The sequence below is a fragment of the Podarcis gaigeae genome (assembly GCF_964106915.1).
Source record: "Podarcis gaigeae genome assembly, chromosome: 14".
Lineage (NCBI taxonomy): Eukaryota > Metazoa > Chordata > Lepidosauria > Squamata > Lacertidae > Podarcis > Podarcis gaigeae.
Window position 1 is genome coordinate 1813472 of NC_139690.1, and position 24715 is coordinate 1838186.

Below are 24715 nucleotides of genomic sequence, written 5' to 3' on the forward strand. Positions count from 1 at the left end.
TGAGAACTGAATTGCAGAATACGGCGAAGTTCAGGTTTAAAGGTGGGTGTGTTTTCCTTCATGCATATTTTCAGAAAGTATGAATTAGGTTGATACTCTGTTAAATGTGAACTAAATCAAATTTCTCACCCTTCTGTACTGACTACATACAAGCAATGCTATTTTTCAGGGGGTACTCAAGGGTATGCAGTACCGACACTTCTTCTTTTTTGTTATTAAAAAGTGTGGCACTTACTGTAACAACTTCATGGTGAGTTTCAGCACCTTTTTTTAATAGAAAAAAACGCACTGCATACAAGTGGTTATGATTTTGAGTTGTATCCAAGGCTGGGCCCACTCAGAGCAGACCCACTGAAATTGATGACATGACTAACTTAGATCCATATTGATCCCCAACATGCAGTAAGTGTTGGAGACGTGGTCTCTGTTGAGTGATCTGTAAGGATGTGTTTTTCAGTCAGCTGTTTTGTGCCCCCATTTCCCTAAACACTCCTGCTTTTCTTTTCTCCATTTTATGCTGGCAAGCACCCCCAAAAGCTGCAGGAAAATTTCCAACCCAATGCATCCAAAGAAACCAACACCAGCTGATACAACAACAGTCCCTTTTACGTGCTGGCCAATGAAATCATAGCACACATCTGCAATGAAAGCCTCTCCTGCTCTTACAAAAAGCGGGGGGGGGGGAGCCAAGGGCTGATACATCACAGAGCTGCAATGTAAATAATGAGTTGGCTGCACAAAAATGCATAATGGCTGTGAGTAACAGATTAGATGCTGCCAAGAATCAGCGAAAGATCGCTGACACTCACTCAGGTTTTCCAGCTAATCAGTTAAGTGAGGGTTCTCCTCTCATCAGGGAGAAGCGCAGGACTTTGCTTCAACACACCCTCTCCGCACTTGCTGGCTTCTTTTCACTCTTCAAAGTGACTGACTGAGAAGTTTCATCCAACAGGCATTTAAAAGAAGCAGCTTGCGTCTATGTCAAATGGAACATTTCAAGGAGATAAAGCCTGAGACTCTTAGTCTCAGGGTCATGGGTTCAAGCCCCACATTGAGCAAAAGATTCCTGCATTGCAGGGGGTTGGACTAGATGACCCTCACGGTCCCTTCCAGCTCTACAATACTATGATTCTGATTGTAAATGGATGTTCAAGTGAAATTGTTTACCATAGTGATCCACAAACTGTCATAACAGCAGGAGACAAAGTTTCAAACATTTCCTAAGAAATCCTTGACACAGCACAGTTAGCGTTAGCTCACATATTAATCATTCCTAAGACCTTCCCCATGATTGCTTTTGAGTATCATGCCTTCTCCTTAGTATGTGTTGAGAAAATGTTTCATTAGGACTCTGAATTTACTGCAGATCTAATCAGAGCTAATCCAAAGATATTAACATATTTGCACAATTTAAATTAATTTAACAGGATTCACAGGGATGGTAGTATAACCGTAACTTATACCTTGTAACAACTATGCAGATCTGAGCTTCTCCTTCTTGAAAACAGGCCAGTCAATGTCTTGCATTATCTGCTTCTTAGGGGGCGATGCACCAGTGCTTTTTTCAGGGGGATGCAGCACCAGCACCTCCTTTTGCTTGTTGTTAAGAAGTGGGCACTTACTGTAACAACGTCACGGTGAGGACTGGCACCTATTTTCCTGGGGGGGGGGGGAGCACTGAGATGCACCAAGCTTTGTAACAGCAGCAGTAAGATTACACAAGGGGAACTGTAAGGCCACACTGACCCTGAAGTCTTATGCCAATATTTCTGTCACATCAAAGCACATAAATCAGCCATTCTCTCTATTCCTAGTCCTTATCTTGCATTCTTCAAATGCCACTTGATGGCCTGGCTGGCTCTATCAAAGCTGATGCTGTTGAAAACAAATGCATGGTTGGCAAGCTGAAGGACACAGCGGGAGATTGTCTGCCAGAACTGAATCCAGTTCATAAAGGAATATCTCCTCTGCCAAAATGGGTCAAGGACTCCCCAACTGATAAGATTGGGTAAGATTCAAAGGTAAGATTCACCTTCTGTTGCGTGTGCAGGGTGGTCCCTCCCCCTACCTGGCCGATCCCCTGGCAATGCCTCCCCAGGCGGGATTGGGCAATTGGCTGAGGTAGGCTGAGACCTCCAGGTATCCAGCCTGGGGAGGATGAAGCCTGCCCAAACTACTAGGAGCTGCACTGGGATCCGGGGGGCTGCACGCGACCATGCAAAAGGTGCCCCCCATTTGATGTGGGGAGCGGTCACTTCCCTCTAGACTACATAGTCACTGTGGGATAATTCCACATCCACAATGAGGTCCAAAACAATTCAAAGCAAGGCCCAAATGGTTAGGTTCAGGTCCAGGCAGATTGTAAAGTCTTCAGGGAAATCACATCACTAGTTGACAGCTGTAAAGTCTTCCAACAGGTTACTGAATCCTGACTTCATTGTGGAATGTACAATTCCTTCTTAATGTGTGTTTGTTTTCCTGATCTCTATATGCTTCCATTTTTCTCTACTTTGCTTCCTAAGCCATCACAGAAGGTAGGAGTTTGTTTGCACTGTACGTTTTGCCAAATTCATGGAAGGCATAGCCATACTTAGTTTGTGGCATGAGGCAGCCTAATTCTGTTTTGGCTGCAGTAGGGTGGTGGTAGTAGAAGTGGTAACTAGGGATATTGGAGAATTCAAATGAAATGAGAGTGGAATTACTTATTTGTCCCACGTTTAGAAATCAATACAACAAATACAATTAATATTCACTGTTGTTGCTGGTTTCAATATGTAATTGATTATGCTGTTTTCCCCTCTCTATTTGTATTGCATTCCCTTTGCTCTGAAATTAATGTGGGTGGAATAATCCATTGGTAATGTAATTTACGTAACTTAGTCATTGATGTAAATTATGCAAGTTATATAATTTCACCAGAGCAAGCAGTGACACAGTGTAATTTTTGGCAGGAGACAATCTGTAGTGGAATGGAAGCAGTGCCGCATGTGATGAATAGCACTAAAACGAAACCAATGGCAATTCACACAAAACCCCATTGCCATTTGTTCCGATTCCGTGCTAAGCCATGAGTTTTCCTAAGGGGAAGGAACAGGGCAAACGGAAGTGTGGGTGAAGCCTGAATCATGATAAAGTATACTCATTGAAAACAATGGGACTTCAGCCTAACTGATTTCAGTGGGACTGCTCTAAGGGTTAAATTCTCAAGCCACTTATGTGGGACTCAGCCCCACTGAATTCAATAGAGCTCACGTTTGAGTGGTTAGGATTACATCCAATGAGGTCTCCTATGAGAGTAAGATTTCTGTTCTCAGAATGGAGAGGTAAGCAATTTGCAGCAATTCTCCCTCCCTCCTGCAGCCCGCTCCCCAACGCGGCTCTGAAGGATCCCCCAACCCTCTGGGTCACATTTAGCAGGATGTGACTGATCTGGGGGAGATGGAAGTACGGAGCATTGCTTTCCTCCTTGTTTTGCTGACAGATTCTACCTTGCCATTATCTAAGTGATGCTATTAGATGCAACCCAGCAACTTGATCCTACCCATAATATGCCACACTGTTGTGTACATAACATGATGCAACATAAACAGCAAACTATTGTGCAAAAAACATACTGAAAACCATTCTTTCCTGTAACAGAATTCAGAACACTACTTTAAAGTCATGAGCCAAAATCTCAATTCCAGCTCTGGAAAATACACTTTGATTTTAAATAACTATATTTGGCCAGAATGGATTAAACGTTGGGGAAAATACATTCCTGTATGTTAATTTTATGGCCCATTTACAACAAATGAAGCATTAATTGAATGGACTCCATGGTGTTGCCCCAGGCGTCTAATCAACCATCGCTGCTAAAGACAGAGAACCACATGCAAAATATGTTAGACATGTTGCTGAGGGGAGAGGGAAAATACTGTTGAGATTTTAAACAAACAAAAATAATAATCCAGCTCCACCCTTCAGGCAGGTTAGGATTTTTCAAACACTTAACCTAATGTAACAAAATAGTCTACAAATGCATAATCCACTAAATCCCAATCAGATTAAGGTTTCCTAAACAGAGGAGGGGAGGGAAAGACACTGAAACCAAAGGGTAGTATTTCATTTGGCACAACAAAAACAGTCAAACCCAATGATTAAAAACTGCTTGCCTGGTTAAGATCAAGGTTAAGGTCCATGTTAGTTCAAGATCCACAAAGCTAGGGAATTGAAAGTTCAGACAGATTTCTTCAAAGTGATGCTCCATGATCAGCAGCAATGCTGTGCAATGTCAGAAACTGTGCTTGCTCACAACTTAAGCTCCTTAGAGCCATAGTTTTCCTTGTTTTTTTCTCGGGACCCAAACCATTTGGAGAGGATGAAGTACCTGATACTATCAGAGTACTATAGCGTCCCTGCTCCTGGGTTGCCTCATGAAGCATCTTGGCCTCCCTGTATTATTAGAGGAATCCTCCCTGGAGTTGAGCCAGGCCTGTTTGCTGCTCACATCAGCTGTTGCTTGGGGTGCACCTCTGCCACGGTGTGGTGAATGGACTATGGGCCCTGGAGTCCCAACAAACATCTGGAGGGTCACAGGTTGCCCACCACTGTAGGCTAGTGAGAGAATGAGCAGTCTAGTAAGGTTTGCTTGGCCCATCTTTTCTAATGGGATCATAGCAAAGCATTCTTCTGTAAATATGGTAGATGGATGAATATATACCGTATTTTTCGCTCTATAAGATACACCCGACCATAAGACGCACCTAGTTTTTAGAAGATGAAAACATAAAAAAAATATTCTGAATCAAATGTTGTTGAAGGGGCTTTGCGTGGCTATTCCTGAAGCCAGAACAGCAAGAGGGATTGCTGCGCAGCAATCCCTCTTGCTGTTCTGGCTTCTGGGATAGCTGCATAGCCTGCATTCGCTCCATAAGACGCACACACATTTCCCCTTACTTTTTAGGAGGGAAAAAGTGCATCTTATAGAATGAAAAATATGGTAATTTTAAAAGGTTTGGCAGAAAAATTGACAGACGCAAGTAAAATAAGCAGAGGTTTGCAGGGAGAAATATATGTATTTTAGTGCTTGATACCCACTTGGTATATACAACGGTTCATGTGGGAGTAATTTAGCCTCCTGACTCTCAGAAATTGTTCTGGTATGATTTGTCACCGAAACAGTTATGATTGATTCCTTCTTACTGCAAATATCCAGCTATTATTTGCTTGTTTCCTCCACCCCTTTATGTACTGTTGATAAAAGATACTCTCTGATAACTTACTGAAATGTTTTTCACTCTTTTATATACTAGAGTGTATTGCAATGATGATGTGTTGATTTATTATTTCCCCTGTTGTTTGACCCACATGACCTTAAGGTACCTGCTGTGCAATGCATGCCACTAGATCGTGGATGGAGGACTGAACCTGGCATATGTAACAGAGACTTGGCTGGATGAAGCAGCAACCCAGGTCATATAGGTGGGGAGAGGGTGCAGTGATTTTTAGGAAGTCATTAGCTTTCACCAGGCATCCTATTGGGAAGACCCAGTTTTCTTTTTTCAAATAATTTTTATTAAAAGGCCAATCAAATCACATTAATTCCAAATCACATTAGTTCCAAATTATACAGCCAGATTTTTAAAATTTTATTGGGGGTACCCATACTTCGAGCTCCGAAAGGGATCCAAACATCACTCTTCTTGCTGCTTTAATTACACAGTTCTGTCCAGATAGTCTCTTTGTTATTTTCCTCATCTTCTTCTTGTTATCATATATTCCTTTCTTTGTGATCTCTGATAATCTTCACAAGCAGGTTGAAAACAAACATATCCTGTGTGGATTTTACACTCTCCAAGAGCCATATCACATAAAGGACAGACGCCATTTCCACACCTCCACAAAGAACATTCCCACAGTCTGTCCGTTGATTTTCACAGGCCTGCGAAACTGTATCTCAGGGGGCCCTGCCAGGTCAAATCCACATTCCGATAACCATACATTCACATTCCGATGACCATGGTCCTCCTCCTCCTCCCCCTCGTCCTCCTGTGAGCAGGATTCCTTCCTTCCTTCCTTGTTAAGCAGGCCTGTCTTAACAAATCTCCATTTGAAACTGCGTTTCAAAGGCAGTCCTTATTTCCACACCGTTCTTAATCTCCTGCTTGTGATTAGTAATTTGCAATGATTCTTTCTCTCTGGGAGGGAGGATTATTGGGTACTCACATAAGACAAAAAAAGAAAAGTTTTTCCTCCCCCCCCTTTCTGTTTCGCTCCGACATACCAATCTTTTAATGATGAGTCTTCACTTGATTTATTGTCCAGCCCGTCGCTCCACTCACAGAGATCCTATTAATCAGCAGTCTTTACTCCCGATCTTCACTTGAAGTATATGCATTTGCTTCTGTTTCCAATTATATATTTCGAGCTGATGCAACCAGTGTGCGATCAGAGACAGCATCCGGGAAAGCCAGACCCACCCAAGGGCTTCGTGCCTAGTGCCCTCACCCCATTCTTTCGAATCTGGGGGTGAATTATGGGCACAGCAGGCAAGGCAGTCCCCCCCATTCCCTTGGGGGGGGGCAAGGGAGGCTGCATACTCCCATAACAGCCTCTTAATTACCTCATGTGGGTCGGAGAGATGTTATTGTCGGCCATCTTCCAATGCGCCCCCTGGTGACCCAGTTTTCTGAGTGCATGTTCTGGAAGTTGGGCAATAGGGGCAGTACTGGATTTCTTTGGGTGTACCGACCTCCCTGCTGAACCCATGGATTCCCTGCCCAAGCTGCTTCAGGTCGTGGCAGATATTCTCCTGGAAACACCTAGTTTGGTTGTCCTAGAGGATTTTAACATCCATGCTGACACAACCTTACAAGGGGCCGCTTGGGACTTCATGGAAAGCATGGCCTCCATGGGGCTGTCCCTGAATAAGTTTGGCCCAACTCATAGCCACAGACATGCCTTAGACCTGGTGTTCACCTCTACGGATGTGGGTGATCTGACACTAAGTAAAAGTGAAACAAAATAAGTGTCATGGTTGGATCACTTCCTGTTGCAACTGGACTTCTCTGCGACCCTTCCCCTCTGCAGGGAGGTGGGACCGATTCGGATGGTCCACCCCCGCCACTTAATAGATCCAAATGCTTTCCAGAGAGTGGTAGGGGATGCTTTATCCCATGTTGATGTCTTTTCAGCTGATTCCCTGGTGGTCTGCTGGAATGCAGAGTTAACCAGGGCTATCTACTGTCTGGCTCCAAAGTGCCCTCTCCGATTACATGGAGCCCAGACAGCCCCACAGTTTTCTCCAGGGCTGAGGGCAATGAAACAATCACTGAGACAGCTAGAGCGCCGGTGGTGGAAAACTCATTCTGAATCGCACTGGACACAGGTTAGAACTCAACATCAAGACTACCAAGTGTTGATAGCGATGGCAAAGAGGACCTTCTTCACCACCTTTATTGCATCTGCAGAAAACAGCAACAGAAGACTCTTTCAGGTGGTTTGCAATTTAATGGAACCACCTTCACCATCGGGGCCTGGTAAGGACTCCAAGATCTCCTGCAATGATTTTGCAAAGTTTTTTGCAGATAAAGTCACTCAGATTCAGAAAGAGGTAGACTCCACCATGGGCGCAGGACCAGGGCAGGAGAGTGCTGGAGTTCTGTCTAGACAAGTTGCGTGGGATCAATTCCAATCTGTTACCTCCGAGGATGTGAACAGGCTGCTTGGATGAGTGAAACCAACCACCTGTCTCCTTGATCCTCCCCCATCCTGGCTCATAAAAGCGAGCTGGGAAGGGCTGGGCGATGGGCTCTGCGGGGTGGTGAATGCTTCCCTCTGTGAGGGAGCCTTCCCAGGCCCACTGAAAGAGGCAGTCATTAAAAAAAATATCTTTGGACCCAGCCAATATGGCCAACTATCACCCAGTCTCAAATCTTCCATTCTTGGGCAAGGTGATTGAGTGGGTGATTGCTGAACAAGTCCAGGTCTAGAGGATGCAGACCATTTGCATCCCTTCCAATCGAGATCATCATGGGACTGAAACTGCCTTGGTCACACTGGTCAATGATCTCAGGCGGGCTAGAGACAAGGGTGAAAGCTATTTCCTAGTTCTGCTGGATCTCTCAGCAGCCTTTGATACCATCAACCATAACATCCTTCTGGACCGTCTAGAGCATGGGTCAGCAAACTTTTTCAGCAGGGGGGTGGTCCACTATCCCTCAGACCTTGTGGGGGGCCAGACTATATTTTGAAAAAAAATAATGAACGAATTCCTATGCCCCACAAATAACCCAGAGATGCATTTTAAATAACAGCACACATTCTACTCATGTAAAAAACATGCCGATTCCCGGACCGTCAGTGGGCTGGATTTAGAAGGCGATCGGGCCAGATCTGGCCCCCGGGCCTTAGTTTGTCTACCCATGGTCTAGAGCGGCTGGGAGCTGGGGACACTGTTATACAGTGGTTCCGCTCCTTCCTCCTGGGTCGTGTCCAGAAATTGGGGGGGGGGTGAGTGTTCAGACCCCTGGGCTCTCACTTGTGGGGTGCCTCAGGGTTCTGTCCTCTCCCCCATGCTTTTCAACATCTACATACAGCCGCTGGGAGAGATCATCAGGGGGTTTGGGCTGGGTGTTCATCAGTATGCAGATGATACCCAGCTCTACCTCTCTTTTAAATCAGAACCAGTGAAGGTGGTGAAGGTCCTGTGTGTCTGGAGACGGTTGGAGGATGGATGGTGGGTAACAGATTGAGGTTGAATCTTGACAAGACAGAAGTCCTGTTCTTGGGGGACAGGGTCCCTAGAGTCCCTGTGGCTTTGCCTGTGCCAACCCCAAGGTGGATGCTTTTAAAAACCTATCACACATGGTTCACTTTAAAGCAGAGGGTCTGGTTGTCAGGCCTCTTGGTGCAGTCAATCAATCTTTCCCCCTCCCAAGAAGGAAGGTTCCCACGACTGCCCTTCCACCCAGCTGCTGCCAGACACTTTGCATACACCAGAAAGGCAAATGTCTTTCCTGTTTTCACAAGTTGCAACCAGCTGATGAGAGACCCTGAGAGGCCACATCTGCATTTCAGATACAAAGCAGATAAAATAAAATCAAAGCCAGGGCATCACACAGGGCTGCAGGAGATGGATACAGAGAACCCAGGCTTCTGTTTTCAGCCCTACTTTCACTAAGTAAGATGCAAAATACAAGCATGTGGATACATGTATTTGTGTGTACAAATTATATGCAATTTAAATGGGCTTTGTATATAATTTAAATCAGTAGGCAATGGGTCAGTATGTATTTATCTCACAACATTTATAGACCACTTGAGTGAAAAAAGAAAATGGACTTAAAGACTGAGTGCATTTGAAACTATGGAACAAAGCCAGGCTGGTCGATTCCAATCTATCCCTCTTCTGACCTCCTAACATCAAGTTTTTAGTTTAAATGAAACATGACTTACCTAAGTAATTGTTGCTCTTGGACATTTCTGTAATGTTGATTTTTGTGGCCCCCTCTGGGATTTCTACTATCTTGTGGTAGCCAAGGTTGGTCAGGGTATGCTTGAAGACCCCTGAGACCACTTGACAAGCTGTGTTGTCCCCTCCGCATACCCCACATTTGTCGACCACTTTGTCTGAGCCCAGATAGTCATCACAGCCAATGCTCTGTCAAGAAGAGACAAAAAGTGTAGATCAGTTACAAGGATAACTGAAAAGCTTCTATGAAATTCCTTGGCAATGCAGGAATCACAACTAAATAATCTCTGAAAGATGGCCATCCAACTTCTGATTAAAAATCTACAAGGAAGTTGAGGCCACCATCTTCCTAGCATAGCCAGCATCTATGCAGGCCGTGGGGTCCCAGGCACCCACACATTTTCAGTGAAAGACACCCCTGATATTCTATTTGGCCATGCATGCATGGCGCACAGCATGTGCACATTACATTGGCATGGCCATATGATGTGTCCTCAGTATGCCCTGGGCACCCACTGTTGCTGGGGCAAGGTGCCCCTGAATGCAAGAGAAGAATCTGTGGTTTATCAAACACCACCACAACCTGGGCCCCAAAACCTGGGGACAAAACAAGGCTGCAAACCCCACATATACTAAGGACCCTCTTGCTTCAAGGATCTTCAGTGGAGACTGTGTTTCACCGGCTTTCAGGGATGTAGCACATTGATATACCCTTTATGCAACCCAATGGAATTATGATTGGAGGAAATGGCTCAACTAATTTACAAACTGATTGACCCAAGCCTTGAGTTGCTCACCCATTTTAACTCAGCATAATTTACCAGAGTTGCCATCATATTCTTTAACAGTAGCTTCTGAATTCAACTATCATTTTGGGGGTGGGGGAGAATCAGGCGTGCTCTGCCAGACATTGGCATACAGAGAACTTCTGTATTCTGTTGGATTACCAGGAAGCAGATATTTATAACATTGATGAGTTATGGCATATTGGACCAGACACCAGTAACTGGTCCAAAACTTAATATTACTGGTCTTGGGCCAAACTAATTTTAGGGGTGAAGAAAAAAGCAATTTTTCTGGCAGGTTATTTCCCCCCCAGTTTCTGTTTGTTTTAAAGGCAGCTGCTCAGTGGTGATCATAGCTTTGGAATGTTTAGCAAGGATGGAGAAAATTTTCAGTCTTGCAGCTCAACAGGAAAGGTGAGTTATTAATGGGAGAAGGAGCAATGCTGGCAACCTGTTTTGTTCCATCCTTCATCAGGATAAATTGTGACCAGATGATTAGAAGAAGAAAGAAGAAAAACAAAACAACAGGAAGAGGTAAAGAACGCAAGCTGAGACAATATAAGGAGGACATCACTTTCCATAGAGTGCTGGGAAAGGTTCAAATAACATCCAAAGACATGGGGTGGTATTCAATTAAGTTTTGCTCAGAGTAGACCTATTGAAATTAATGGCTCCCACTTAGTTATGAAATTAAGGGATCTTGAATGCCATCCATTCCCTCGCAGGTTGGGCCTACAACTTGCATAGCTCAAAGTGGTGCCTGTTGGAGCTATGGGTGAGGGGTGTCATTTTCAATGCTTCCCTGTGTACAAAAGTTTCAGGCAAAGAGTGGGACATCAATGAGAAAATATCTAAGTAAGCCTTTTCTGTTTGGATAGAGTTTTTCTTTTTCTTAATATTTTTTTTTAGCCCCACAACCTCCCCATTTGCAATCTAAAATGGTACAATCCATTACTACGGAATGGTAAGATAAAATATGAGGAGTGCTGCAGGTTCAGGCCAAAAGCCTATCTATTTCTCTGCTCTCAGGGTGACTAAATCCCCCTGAGAAGCCCAAAAGCAGGTCTTCCCCCACCTCCAGCCCCAAAGGCAGGACAGAGCCCTTGTGGTTGTTGTTGTTTAGTCATGTCCGACTCTTCGTGACCCCCTGGACCAGAGCACGCCAGGCACTCCTGCCTTCCACTGCCTCCCGCAGTTTGGTCAGACTCATGTTTGTAGCTTCGAGAACACCGTCCAACCATCTCGTCCTCTGTCTTCCCCTTCTCCTTGTGCCCTCAATCTTTCCCAACATCAGGATCTTTTCCAGGGAGTCTTCTCTTCTCATGAGGTGGCCAAAGTATTGGAGCCTCAGCTTCACGATCTGTCCTTTCAGTGAGCACTCAGGGCTCATTTCCTGAAGAATGGATATGTTTGATCTTCTTGCAGTCCATGGGACTCTCAAGAGTCTCCTCCAGCACCATAATTCAAAAGCATCAATTCCCTTGTGGTCAGCAGCCACTAGCCTGATCCTCCATGAATTTTTCCAGTCGTCTTTTAAAGCCATCCAGTTTGGTGGCCTTCATTGACTCCCACAGGAGCAAGTTCCATGGTTTAACTATGAACTGCATGAAAAAACACTTCATCTGTCCTGAATCTTCCAACATTCAGCTTCATTGGATATTTCTAAATTCTAGTATTATGAGAAAACTTTTCTTGATCCCCTTTCTCAAATCCATGCATAATTTTTATACATGTCTATTTGATTCCCCCATGAGCCTCTTCTCTAAACGAAAACATCCCTAATGTAGAGAAGTTGCTCCAGCTCCTTCCTGCCCCATTTGAGGTGAGGCCACCAGAAATGTGCACAGTATTCCAAGTGCAGTTGCACCATTGATTTGTACCTTGGTACTCAAACGGCTTAGCACCCAAACAAATCGGCTCCCAAATGCCACAAACGTGGAAGTAAGTGTTTTTCAGAAGCCGAACGTCCAACATGACTTCTGCAGCTTCCAATTGAAGGAAGCTCCTGCAGCCAATCAAAAGCTGCACCTTGGTTTTTGAATGGGTTGGGGAGTCGAATAGACTCCCAGAACGGATTAAGTTTGAGAACCAAGGTACCACTGTAATGGCATTATGATATTGACAGTTTTATTATCAGTCCTTCTAATAATGATACCTAGCACCATCATCAAAGGTGTAAGAAGGCACTGTTTCCATTCTGCCCATACTCCTTGCACACAGCACCTTTTCCAATTCACTGCAGTCCATCTCCCCCCCAAAACACAGGATTCGTCTTACTGTCCATGTGGAGAAATTATGTAACACAAGTTACACATTAGTTATGTAATTGTGTTATTCTACCCTATTCATTTCTTTTTTTAAAAAAAATGCTTTTATTAAATCTATTAATTTTTATTGGTTATTCATACACATATTCCAATACTGTTTTCACATATACTGTATATATAAACCAGACAATATCAATATTTCTTCACAAGTGACTTCACAGCACCTCATTGCAGCTTCTTCTATCTTCTTTCTCTTTTCAACTATGTTGTTTGTCTTTATTACATTTCTTTACATAATATAACTTATCTATCTGTTCTTAACTTTGCGAAATTTATTCGAAACACATCAAGGATTTTATTTGAGAGCAATGTTTTCCTAAATAGTCTTTTACACATTCCTACTATTTTTTAAAATTTTGTTTTGGTTGGTTCCTAATTGCCTCTGTCATTTTTGCCAATTCCAAATACTCACATAATTTGATTTGCCATTCTTCCTTTGTTGGTGTCTTATCCCCCTTCCAATTCCTAGCAATTAACATTGCTGCTGCAGTTGTAGCATATAGAAACACTTTTTTTTTTGTCATTGGGTATATCAATTGTCATAATGCCAAGAAGAAAGGCTTCAGGTTTCATCTCGAATGTTTGTGGTTCGAGGGCCCGACCCCCGCGAAGTGAAATGAAGACACAAGGACGCTTGATATAAGGTTAATGGGCGAGAAAAGGCCACAACTTTATTGATTACAGCAATGAAAAGGTATTGGCTTAGGCATTGGATCGAAACAAGTGGGTTTATTCACCAGTAGGTGGAGCCAGTTGATGCTGATCCAACTATAGGCTCACCTCCTGCTGTCACCGAGGGTCGTGCCATGGCCTCCCGCCAAGCAGGCATCGGACAGAATACACGACCGCCAGATTCCTTTAACGGAATACCCCTAAACATTGAAGGCATAGGCGATGGCCACACCTAGCACTTCGACACACCACAACACATTATTCCAATGCCTAACCTACCCACCAATACCACAAAAAGTTGTGACAATTGCTACGAGGTAGGCGAAAAAACCAAAAAGCCTAATGCCAAATGGAAAAACTCCTACCAGTCCCCCCGGACAACCAGGGCGACCAACCTAAGGTCCATAGCAAGGCCAATGACCTAGGCCCTAACTAAAAGGGAGTGGAGGGTGGGTGACTCGCCACGGGACGACGATGAGGAATGAGGCCAGGGAGAGGCTAGTGCTGCAGCAAAAGGCTGCTGAACACGCCCCCTCTGTGGCACCTGGTTGGATGGCCACAGGAGGGGGCGTGAGCACCAGCCAGGTGAGCTGGAGGCAGGGGGCAAATGCCCCCCTGCTGGGCGGTGCTCGGGCTCCCGCCCACAACCACTCCCCTCTCTTTCAGGGAGGAGAGTCTTTGTCGAAACATTTTTTTTAATTTGTCATAGACAGTGTTCCAGAATTTTTTTATTTTATCACAACCCCACCACATGCGGTACATCATTCCTTCCCCTTGATTACACCTCCAAAATACATGTGATTTTGATTTATATATTTTAGCCAATTTGCTGGGGATCATGTACCACCTATATAGCATTTTCATAAAGTTTTCTTTTATTGTATAGCGGGCCATAAATTTTAAATCTTTTTGCCACAATCTTTCCCAATCCTACATCTAGATAGAGTGCCCAATTCTTTTGCCCATTTGATCATCACACCTTTGATCTCTTCGTCCTTCACCTCCCACGCCAGCAGGAGTCTGTATGCTTTGGATAATGTTTTCTTTTTGTTTTGTAATAATCATTTTCTAGTTTTGATATCTCTTTCTCAAATCCGATTTTCTTATCTATTTTAAACACATCATTTAATTGGTGGTATTGTAACCTGTCCATACAATAATGTCTAATTTCTTCATATTTTTAAAATTTGAGTTGCTTAGGCTCTTCCTGTAGAATTTCTTTGTACATTGTCCAATTTTATTTCCATATTCTTTCCCTTTACTGAGAAAGCCTCCATAGGTGAGAGCCACCAAGGTTTATTTGGTTCTAACAAGTTTTTATATGTATCCCACGCTGTATATAGAGATTTTTGAATTATATGGTTTAAAAACTCCCTGTGTACTTTCACTTTATCATAACCTAAGTATGCGTGCCATCCATATCTGTTGTCCCATCCTTCTATATCCAGTATACCTGTATTTTTCAGAGCCATCCATTATTTTAGCCAACACAAACATGAGGCCTCATAATAAAGCTTTAGATCTGGCAAGGCGAAACCCCCTCTTTCCTTTATATCTGTTAGTAATTTATATTTAATTCAGGGTTTCTCACCTTGCCAGATAAATTTGGATAACTCCTTCTGCCAATTCTTGAAACATCTGATCCCCCCTATGATTTGGATCATCTGAAATAGGAACAACATTTTGGGCAGCACATTCATTTTAATATTTGAGATTCTCCCCCATAGGGACAGATTTAACCTATTCCAAATTTCCATATCTTTCTTAATTTCTTTCCATATCTTATTGTAATTATCATTGAATAGATTGATATTTTTTGTTGTTATCCAAACTCCCAGATATTTAATTTTTTTCATTATCATCAGACCAGATGGAATTTAAGTTTTTCTTGGTCACCCATATTTTTTACCATCAACTTCATTTTATTTTTATTCAATTTGAATCCTGATACCTGATCAAATTCATGCATTCTTTCCAAAGTTTTTGAGAAACTTTCCTTTGTATATAATTTTTTATTAGTTTTCAACATATCATTTTCAACAATAATTGAACTTATTTTAACATCTTATACAATTTTTTGACTTCCATCAATCTCATCTATTATCAGTTTGGAGTTTTGTTCTATTTTACAGTGGTACCTCGGGTTAAGAACTTAATTCGTTCTAGAGGTCTGTTCTTAACCTGAAACTGTTCTTAACCTGAAGCACCACTTTAGCTAATGGAGCCTCCTGCTGCCACCGCGCCGCCAGAGCCCAATTTCTAATCTTAGCCTGAAGCCAAGTTCTTAACCTGAAGCACTATTTCTGGGTTAGCAGGGTGTGTAACCTGAAGCGTATGTAACCTGAAGCGTATGTAACCCGAGGTACCACTGTATTCCCCATTTCATCTAGTTTTTTGTCCAGAGCTTTAATGTTATCGCTTAAGTCTCTTACATTCCTTACATTACATCTTTATGCGCCCCCTCGCCCAGCCTGTCCGGAGTTTTGGGCTGGGTTGCCATCAGTATGCTGATGACACCCAACTCTATCTGTTGATAGATGGCCATCCTGACTCGGCCCCAGATACACTGACCAGATGTCTGGAAGCTGTGGCTGGATGGTTACGTGAGAGCCGGTTGAAGTTAAATCCTTTGAAGACAGAGGTCCTCTGGCTGGGATGGGATGATATGGGATTGAGGGGGCAACTCCCATCTCTTGCAGGGGTGCAATTAGGGCCAGCACCACCCGTTAAGAGTTTTGGTGTAATCTTCGATACCTCCCTCTCTATGGAGGCGCAGATTACAGCTATAACAAAGGCGGCATTTTTTCATCTCCGCCAAGCTAAGCAGTTGGCTCCTTATCTCTCTCGTCCTGACCTAGCCACTGTGATCCATGCGACGGTCACCTCCAGACTGGATTATTGTAACTCGCACTACGTGGGGCTGCCCTTGAGACTGACTCAGAAACTCCAGCGGGTGCAAAATGCCGCGGCGAGACTCCTTATGGGGTCTTCGCTGCGAGATCATATTCATCCGGTACTATACCAGCTGCACTGGCTCCCGGTGGAGTACAGGATCAGGTTTAAGGTGCTGGTTTTAACCTTTAAAGCCCTATACGGCCTAGGACCCTCATACCTACGGGACCGCCTTTCCTGGTATGCCCCACAGAGAAATTTACGGTCTGCAAATAAAAACATCCTAAAGATCCCAGGCCACAGAGAAGTTAGGCTGGCCTCAACTAGAGCCAGGGCTTTCTCGGCCGCGGCTCCAATCTGGTGGAACGCTCTGTCACAAGAGACTAGGGCCCTGCGGGACCTGACATCTTTCCGCAGGGCCTGCAAAACAGAGCTGTTCCACCAGGCCTTTGGTCAGGGTGCAGCCTGACCCCCTCCTCTGGCAACCTGCACAGAATTTTGCTTGATGGTTGCCATTAATTTGATCTTAATTTGATTTTAATTAATTTTATAATGAATGTTTTTAGAATGTTGGATTATTTTGATTGTTGTTAGCCGCCCTGAACCCAGCTTCGGCTGGGGAGGGCAGGATATAAACAAAATTTATTATTATTATTATTATTATTATTATTATTATTATTAAGATCAGCTCCTTTATGTCAGCATTAGGGTCTACCTCTACTATTGATTGTCCTCTAATTTGTGTTCCAGAGGCAGACGTCAATCCTATCATGGCTTGTATTTTTTTTTAAAAAAATTGTAGTCATTTTGGATTCCTTATATATCTGTGCCACGTATATTCAAGCTTTCCAATAACTTCTTTTTATGTCTTCCTCTTGCATTTATTCTGTTTTCTAAAATTTTACTTCAATTGGTTATTCCCTGCGGGTAATTGATTTTTTAATTTTTCATATTAATTTTTATTGTGCCCTGCCTCTTTCCTCTCTCAATTCAATTAATATACTTTTCTTATTTTCCCCAACTCTCTAATTCATTCTCTATCCTCTTCTTATTTTATTTTACTTTTTCCCTAATTTCTTTGCTTCAATTATTACCCCTTATACCAAATTTTTGATTTGCAAGCCTCAATTATATACAATTTATTACCCACAGTTATCTCTATCACAAATTATTATTGCTTGTCTATACACACAATCAATTCATTAAGGATTTATCAATATATAATAGAAGAGTTCTTAAAAAAATAAGGGTAGCAGAGAAAGAACTAATTGTGTGCAGTTTCACTTATCTCCCTGAGATGGCTTTTGGTGTGGTTGTTCCCTTTTCTTGGTAGTCTCAGTCTTCACCTGTTCAGTTCCAACTCAGCTCTCTTTGGTTCCTCTTTCATCCACTTCCGCTATTAATATCAATAAAGAAGCTGACTCATGCCCTGTAGATCTCCATTTTGTCTGTCCTTTCCATCCTCTTCTCCTTCTCTTTTCTGTTCCCAAGCTGTCCCCTTACCCCGCTCTCCATCCCGATGCTGTCCCACGTCATCCGTCATCTCACTCTCCATCCATTTGCCATCCCACGTCGGCCCTCCTCCGCTGCTGGGGGTCCCACCAACAAACCCGCCCCAAGCGGCAAAGTCAGCCACCCATCTTCTCCTCTCCTTGGTCCCCTTGTCCGCTCCAATCTGGCCCCTTCTTTTTGCTGGGGTGAACGCTCCTCGCCCCCTTCTTTTCTTGCCCAGCTGCTGTCTCTGACAAGGGTCGGGCTGCACATAAGTCTGTTCTCCCTCTCAAAAATGCTTTTAGGCTAGCCCAATTTTATACTTTTTTTTAATATGTAATAAATTTTCGCTTTTGAGTTTCTCTTTCACAAAGTTCTTTCCCACAGTTATTAAAACTGTGCTGAGGTGGACCTCCTTTTCTCCTTCACTCGCGCTTTAATTTTTAGTTCCAAATTATTGCTTTTCATTTCACGTACCTCCGTTATGCATAACTTGTTCTTTGTTGTTGAAAAGCAGTAGTTGTAGTTTTAATTCCAATTTATGGAGAAGTTTAGCACTGATTTGCTTGAGTCTCGAGGTGTCTCACAGCCAGAAATGCCCTGTTCTGAGCGCTGAGGTTCTCCCTTCCTCCATCACTTTTAATTAGTGCTGGAGTGATCGGGAAGCCCTTTTCCTGCACCGCTTGGTACTTCTGGGGCTTGAGATCCCCTCGCAAGGCTTTTCAGGGGTCAATGTTGCCTTCGTTTCACCCCTAATTCTCATTTCTGTCATCAGGTACACCTCAGTGTCTCAGAGAGCGGACCTGTGACCCGACACCCGATTCTGGATACAGGGCGAAGATGTGAACATTTCCATTTTCTTTTTGATTTTGTAATACTTTGTTTAAATCATTAAAACAGCAAAATCATAGATTCTAACAAACAAGCCACAATAAAGTAAATAAAGACAGCTGTTTAGAAATACTAATAGGATTACAACAAATTGAAGGTGGCCTAAGGCTGAGCATCATCATGAAACTTGTTATTCCAATGCAGTGAAAGAATGTACATTTTTCCTTCAACTTCTTAGGTTGATTAATGTGTCCTCTGTTATATTAACTTAATTAACATTTCTGTTTTTATCAGAATTCTCTGATGCCTCTAATCTTCATTAAGCTATCCACTGTTGCCCTAAAGTCAAACTGTTGGAAGGTTACACCGCCTGCCGTGGCCTTAGAGACTGATAAGGGAGAGACATGTACTGTTGCAGCTGGGGCAGAGGAAGGCATCCCCTTGTCCTGCTGCAGATGCACCAAGGCATTTCTTCTCTCTGCGCTCGTCCCAGCAGCCATTCCTCCTCTGGTGACTGCTATGAATGCACAACCTGTCTCCAGGCATTAGAATCATCTGCAAGGGATTCCCACATGGCAGGGTTGATGATGTCAGCCTCCATGTCACATTTACAGACATCTTTGTGGTGCAGAGTTGGTCTGCAAGCAGGCCTGGTGCCCGAAGCCTTTTCCCTGTTGAGCACATCCTTGGGGATCCTGCCATCTTCCATTCTGTGGATATGACCAAGCCAGAGTAGATGTTGCTGAGACAAGAGTGCATGCTGGGAATATGTGCTTGGGAGAACACAAATTTGTCTGACACTCTGTCCTGCCATTTGATGCCCAAATCTTCCTAATGCAGCGAATGTGGAAGGCACTGAGGCATCACACCCGGCGCTTGTAAGTTGCCACAACTCACTTCCATCAAGCAGCATGCTCAATACACAAGACTGGTAGACCTTCATCTTGGTATTGGACATTAGCATCACATTCTCCCATATCCTTTTGGAAAGCATCATTTACATATTGCATAACTTTGCACTTTGCAATTTGCATAACTCACATATTAACTTAGGTGAGTTAAGACCACAAGGTAGCTTCTTAGAGAAGGCCACTGAGGCACTGGAAAGTGGATGCTAAACCTTCTGTTTGAAAATTTTCAGCCTCCCATTTTCAGTTCACCTCTAGTATCAAACATTGCATCAAAATCACAGCCATGTGAAGCTGAGAAGCTGAGAAGTGAAAGGGAAAGTGAGTAAGCAAGCTAGAAACTGCAACCAGATCAAACTGATGTTAAACACACACACACACAAACACATGAGGAGTAAGACTCTGAGCTCGGTACTTTGGGGGGGGGGGGTTGTCCTACATGAATTATGTTTTGAGGACTGTTCTTTTTCCAAGCCACATAAACAGAGGATACACTGTTCTGCGTGGGGCTACCTTTGAAGATGGCTCGGAAACTACAGACAACTAATCCAGAATGCTAGACTGGTGACTGGGTGTGGTTGCCAGGACCATATAACACTAGTCCTGAAGGCTTTTCATTGGCTCCCAGGATGTTTCCGAACACAATTCAAAGTGTTGATGCTGACCTTTAAAGCCCTAAAGGGATTCAGACCTGAAGGAGCGTCTCCGCCCCCATCGTTCAGCCCGGAACCTGAGGTCCAGTGCCGAGGGCCTTCTGGCGTCTCCCTCACTTCGAGAAGTGAGGTTACAGGGAATCAGGCAGAGAGCCTTCTCGGTAGTGGCACCTGCCCTGTGGAACGCCCTCCCATCAGATGTCAAGGAAATAAACAACTATCTGACTTTTAGAGGACACCAGAAGGCAGCAAGTAGCTCTGTATACAGAAGTTTTTAAACATTTATTATTATTACTGGTACAAGAGGACAAGATAGAGGTATAAAAAGATATGTGAAGTGTGAAGAAAGTTGCTTGAGATTTCTCTCTCCCCTATGATACTTGAATCTCTCTAGGATCATCAAGAAAAAACTGATTAGTAATGAATGCAGACCAAAGAAAGTGCTCTGTCCTGCTTCTTGCTTCACTACAGAAATCTGGTTGGCCAATGTGAGAGCAGGATGCTGGACTAGAGGGGTCACTGGCCGGATCCAGCAGGGGCTTCTGATTTTCTTATTCTTAGGAGTGCACCAAGGTTTGCAGAAGTAATGGATGGGATTGATGAGCTGCTGCCCACTAAATCTGGGTCAGCTTTTTAGTCACTTAAAGAAGCTCTGATCAGTCATTGAAACTCTGCATCTCTAAATTTAATTCTTATGTTCTGCGTAGTCTGGACTTCACAGAATACTAAATCAGAGCCCCATGAACATCTGTCCTCCTAAAATATATTTTGTAACAATATGATTTACACTAAAGATTTAACTCTACTCTTTAAAAAAAGCCATGTTACATGCCAAACATCTTTCAGATTCACAAATATATCCAGCAACACATTTCCAAAACCTTTATAAGTTGCAGATTCCTGCTACAGAAACTGTTCAAGACTTACGCCCAATTGTGTGCCAAATTTAATTTCGATGAAAACCCTGGAGAAAAACAAGGGGCAATCTGGATGAAACATTCAGTGGTGGACTTCACAGGGATTTAAGGCAGTGTACACAATGGGAAGGGCTGCTTGCCAGCCATTCACAGAGATGAAGTGCTGATTCTCCAAATGGAAAACAGATGTTAACATTTCATTGCTAAGTGAATGTATTTAAATAGGTGCAGCAACAGCCGTGTACATAATGGAAAGTGACAATCATTTGTTTTCGCTGATCTAGTGGCACCAATCATGAATGATAACAAGAATTATGCGTTGATGATGGACTCCAATTCTGAAGCATTAGGACTGACATGGTGGCAGCTGGTGATTAGCTGAAAAAAATGATCCAACAGCAGCTCACCCAGAGTGGTACATGCTAGGGATGAAAGAACGGGAAAGCAAAGAGCCAGTCTAGTGTTGTGGCTACACAGCCAAGCTTAGCTTGTGGAGAGCTGGATTCAGGTCTTAGCCACAGAGCTCAGTGGGTGAACTTGAGTTCAGGGATGGGGGGGGGGGGAAATAATAAGGTCCACTTTACACAGCTGACCAAACCAAAGCTCACCTCAGATGGCTTATGTATGAGGATGCAAACCCCAGTCATAGAAAGCGGCCTTATACCAAGTCAGACACTTTGGGTCCACCTACCTCAATATTTTCTGGATGGGTTTATGCAGGGGTGTCAAACTCAAATTCATCGGGGACCGCATCAGCAGTTTGGTCACCCTCAAAGGGCCGGTTGTATCTATAGGACCCAATATGCGCTCAATATAAAAACAAGTGGAGGTTTCCTGAATGCATGTAAAGTGGAGGTTTCCTGTATGCGCTGAAGAGGCAGCTTTCTTGTGTCAAAAAAAAAGAAGAAGTGAGAATAAAAGGTGAAGGCTGGCCGCCGCCGCCGGCTACATGGGCCACATGACGAGGTCTGGCAGGCCGGATTCGGCCCGCGGACCTTGTGTTTGACACCCACGGGTTTATGGGTTCTCTCCTAACCTTCGCTGGGGGTGTCTAGGGATTACATCTGGAACCTTCCCCCGCTGTGTACCTGGGTCTTTCCCATGAGTGTCTGCTTTGCATTTAGATGTTTTTTTTTTTAATGTATTGGCTGGTTTGTGTGTGTACTTATTTTTTTTATTTTTATAGTACCTTGAGATGATTGTGCAGAAGGTCATTAATAAATTGATGATGCTGATGATGTGATAACAATGGCACTCCTCTGCACCAAGAATAACCAACATGACGCCCTCCAGATGTGGTCGGCTCCAGTTTCCATCAACGTCACCCCACATGCACAATGGTCAGGGATGACAGGAGATTTAGCCAAGCAACACCCGGAGGGCACTACATAGGTTGTCTCTGCTCTGAGCACACCATCATATAATCCCAAGACTAATATTGATTTGGAGTCTACACTTCAAGCCAAATCCAAAGCAGGATAGTTCTCTCATTCAAGTATAATCCACAGTGCAAATTCTTCACCCAATTATTTCTGATCTGCTGCACCAGATTTCATTTTACCAGAATTCTGGGCATCATGCCAGTGTATCAGCTTTGATTAATCGACTGTTTGTTTTTTCTTAGCAAAACAGATAGGATTTGTGTCAACATTTCAATTGGTGGCACTTTGGAAGTTTAATTCAGCATTTCCCTTTCCGGACCTTCTCACAGCATCCCATCCACAATCCCATCATCCACCTCGCTCTCTCTCTTTCCAATTTTGCTACCAAAAACGTTTTTCTTCATCTCATACTAGCCCTTTCCAGACATACTGAAAGCACACAGAACATACAGAATCTGTGACCCGACAGTTGCTGTTGGAGGCCATCTGCCCCAGCCAGCAAGGCCAATTATCTGAGATGATGGGAATTGTAGTCCAATGACTTCAGAGGGCCATAGGTTCCCCACCTCTGATGCAAAATCAACATGTGAAGGAAGGGAACAGGATTGTGTCCACTGCTTCTGCCCCCAGCCCCACACCTGCACAAGGGAGAAACCAGGTAATGGTGGTGAATGGGAAGACTGTGATGGAGTGACTCTCCTATGAAGAAAAGTTGCAGCATCTGAATACCCTCCAACTTGTTGAGGGCTAAAACTGGGATGTGCGTCTTCCTGGCCATGCCTCCGTGTGAGTCTCACAACCTGCATGAGAGCACTGAGCCCAAATAAGTGTGTTTTGGGGCTCCGTGATCTCATGCAAGATTCTGATCTCACGCACCCAAGAATGGGATGTCCTGGTTTCACTGGGGGCAGTTGAGGAGTATGCGTTTGGGCCCTTTTACTTCAGAGAAAGGGTAAGAGGTGACATGACAAAAGTGTATAAAATATACACTTTACAAGGAGAAACTGGGTAGAGAAAAGTTTTTCTCCTCTCTCATAACACCAGGACCCATTGTTTTTGTAATCATTGAATCACAGAATTGTAGAGCTAGAAGGGACCGAAAGGTTGTCTAGTCCAACCTCCTGTAATGTGAAATGTAGAAAAATGTGTGAATCCGAATCATCCTTAAACTTTGCTTTGGGGTCAAGCTGGTTTGCCACCTGGTTGCACATGGCCTACAGGCTATGCGGTGGTGGCTCATCAAAGGCTTCAGGAACCTCCCAGTTTTCTGCTTGCGAAAACAAAGCTCCCTTAGGCTTAGAAACGTTTTCCTGACCAATTCACCACACCATCTCCGCCATTATCTTTGAAAAACAGGAAGTAAAGAAAACATTTCACATCTCTGTGCTATTTCTAAACACACCAAGCAGTGAGCCGCAGAAGGACAGTCGGATGGATTCCTCCCACCCCCTAAAGTAATACCGTTTCTAATCAGATATCTTGGGGAAAAGAATCTGTGTTTCATCTCTTAGAATGTTTTCCATTTGTCTCCATGGATGTACCAACAATGGATTTTCTCATCATCACCATTTTTATCCCCTCCGTGTCAGCTTTATGAGGTGAAAGCAGTTTAGAGCAGGTAGTAAACTTGATTAAAATTGGCTAAAGCTATAAGGGCAGCTTTACGTCTCCAAAAGTGAAGGTATCTGGAGTCCCTTCATTCTGCACCCATGCTGGAAACCATAAACCCTTTAAACCAAAACAAATGTGCACATGCGGCAATTTCCTTCAGGTTCACCTTCTTAGTGATTTTCTAAGGCAAACAAACGCACGCACACACACCCCTTTTCAATGCCAAAACCTGCTTCATGTGGATTTTAAAAGAAAAGAAACATTTACAGTGATGGTGGGAACTTGATTTCATTAAAACTTAAGAGGTTCAGCACTTAAAATTATACCAGAAACTTACAGGGAAGAAATAAAGTATGACTGTGAAGAAAGGTTTGATAAGTTGAGTATGTTTAAATGGGAGAAGCAATGATTAAAAGAAAACATGACACCAAACATGTCAAAGAGAACAACAACTACCAGACTTTTAGAAGACATCTGAAGGCAGCCCTGTTTATGGAAGCTTTTAATGTTTAATGTATCACAATATTTTAGTATTCTTTTGGAAGCCGCCCAGAGTGGCTGGGGAAACCCAGCCAGATTGGCGGGGTATAAATAATAAATTATTATTATTATTATTATTATTATTATTATTATTATTATTATTATTATTTTAAATATTTGAAGAGTTGTCACATAATGATCAGACATAGATGATGGGACAAATTTGTTTCCTATTTTCCAGAGAGTAGGACCCAAACCAATGGCGTTAAAAGAATGACAAGAAAGAGGATTTAGACTAGGAAGTCTTCCCAA

At 43.4% G+C, this 24715-nt stretch overlaps 1 protein-coding gene across 1 annotated transcript in view; it reads right to left on the bottom strand.

Annotated features, from left to right (window-relative positions):
- The window catches only part of THSD4 (thrombospondin type 1 domain containing 4), a 128118-nt gene that overhangs the window by 56223 nt on the left and 47180 nt on the right, over window positions 1–24715 (bottom strand). Inside the window, exon 2 of the mRNA XM_083712211.1 lies at window positions 9439–9643. Coding sequence (XP_083568337.1) covers window positions 9439–9643 — 205 coding nt within the window. The remainder of the gene's footprint in view (window positions 1–9438; window positions 9644–24715) is intronic.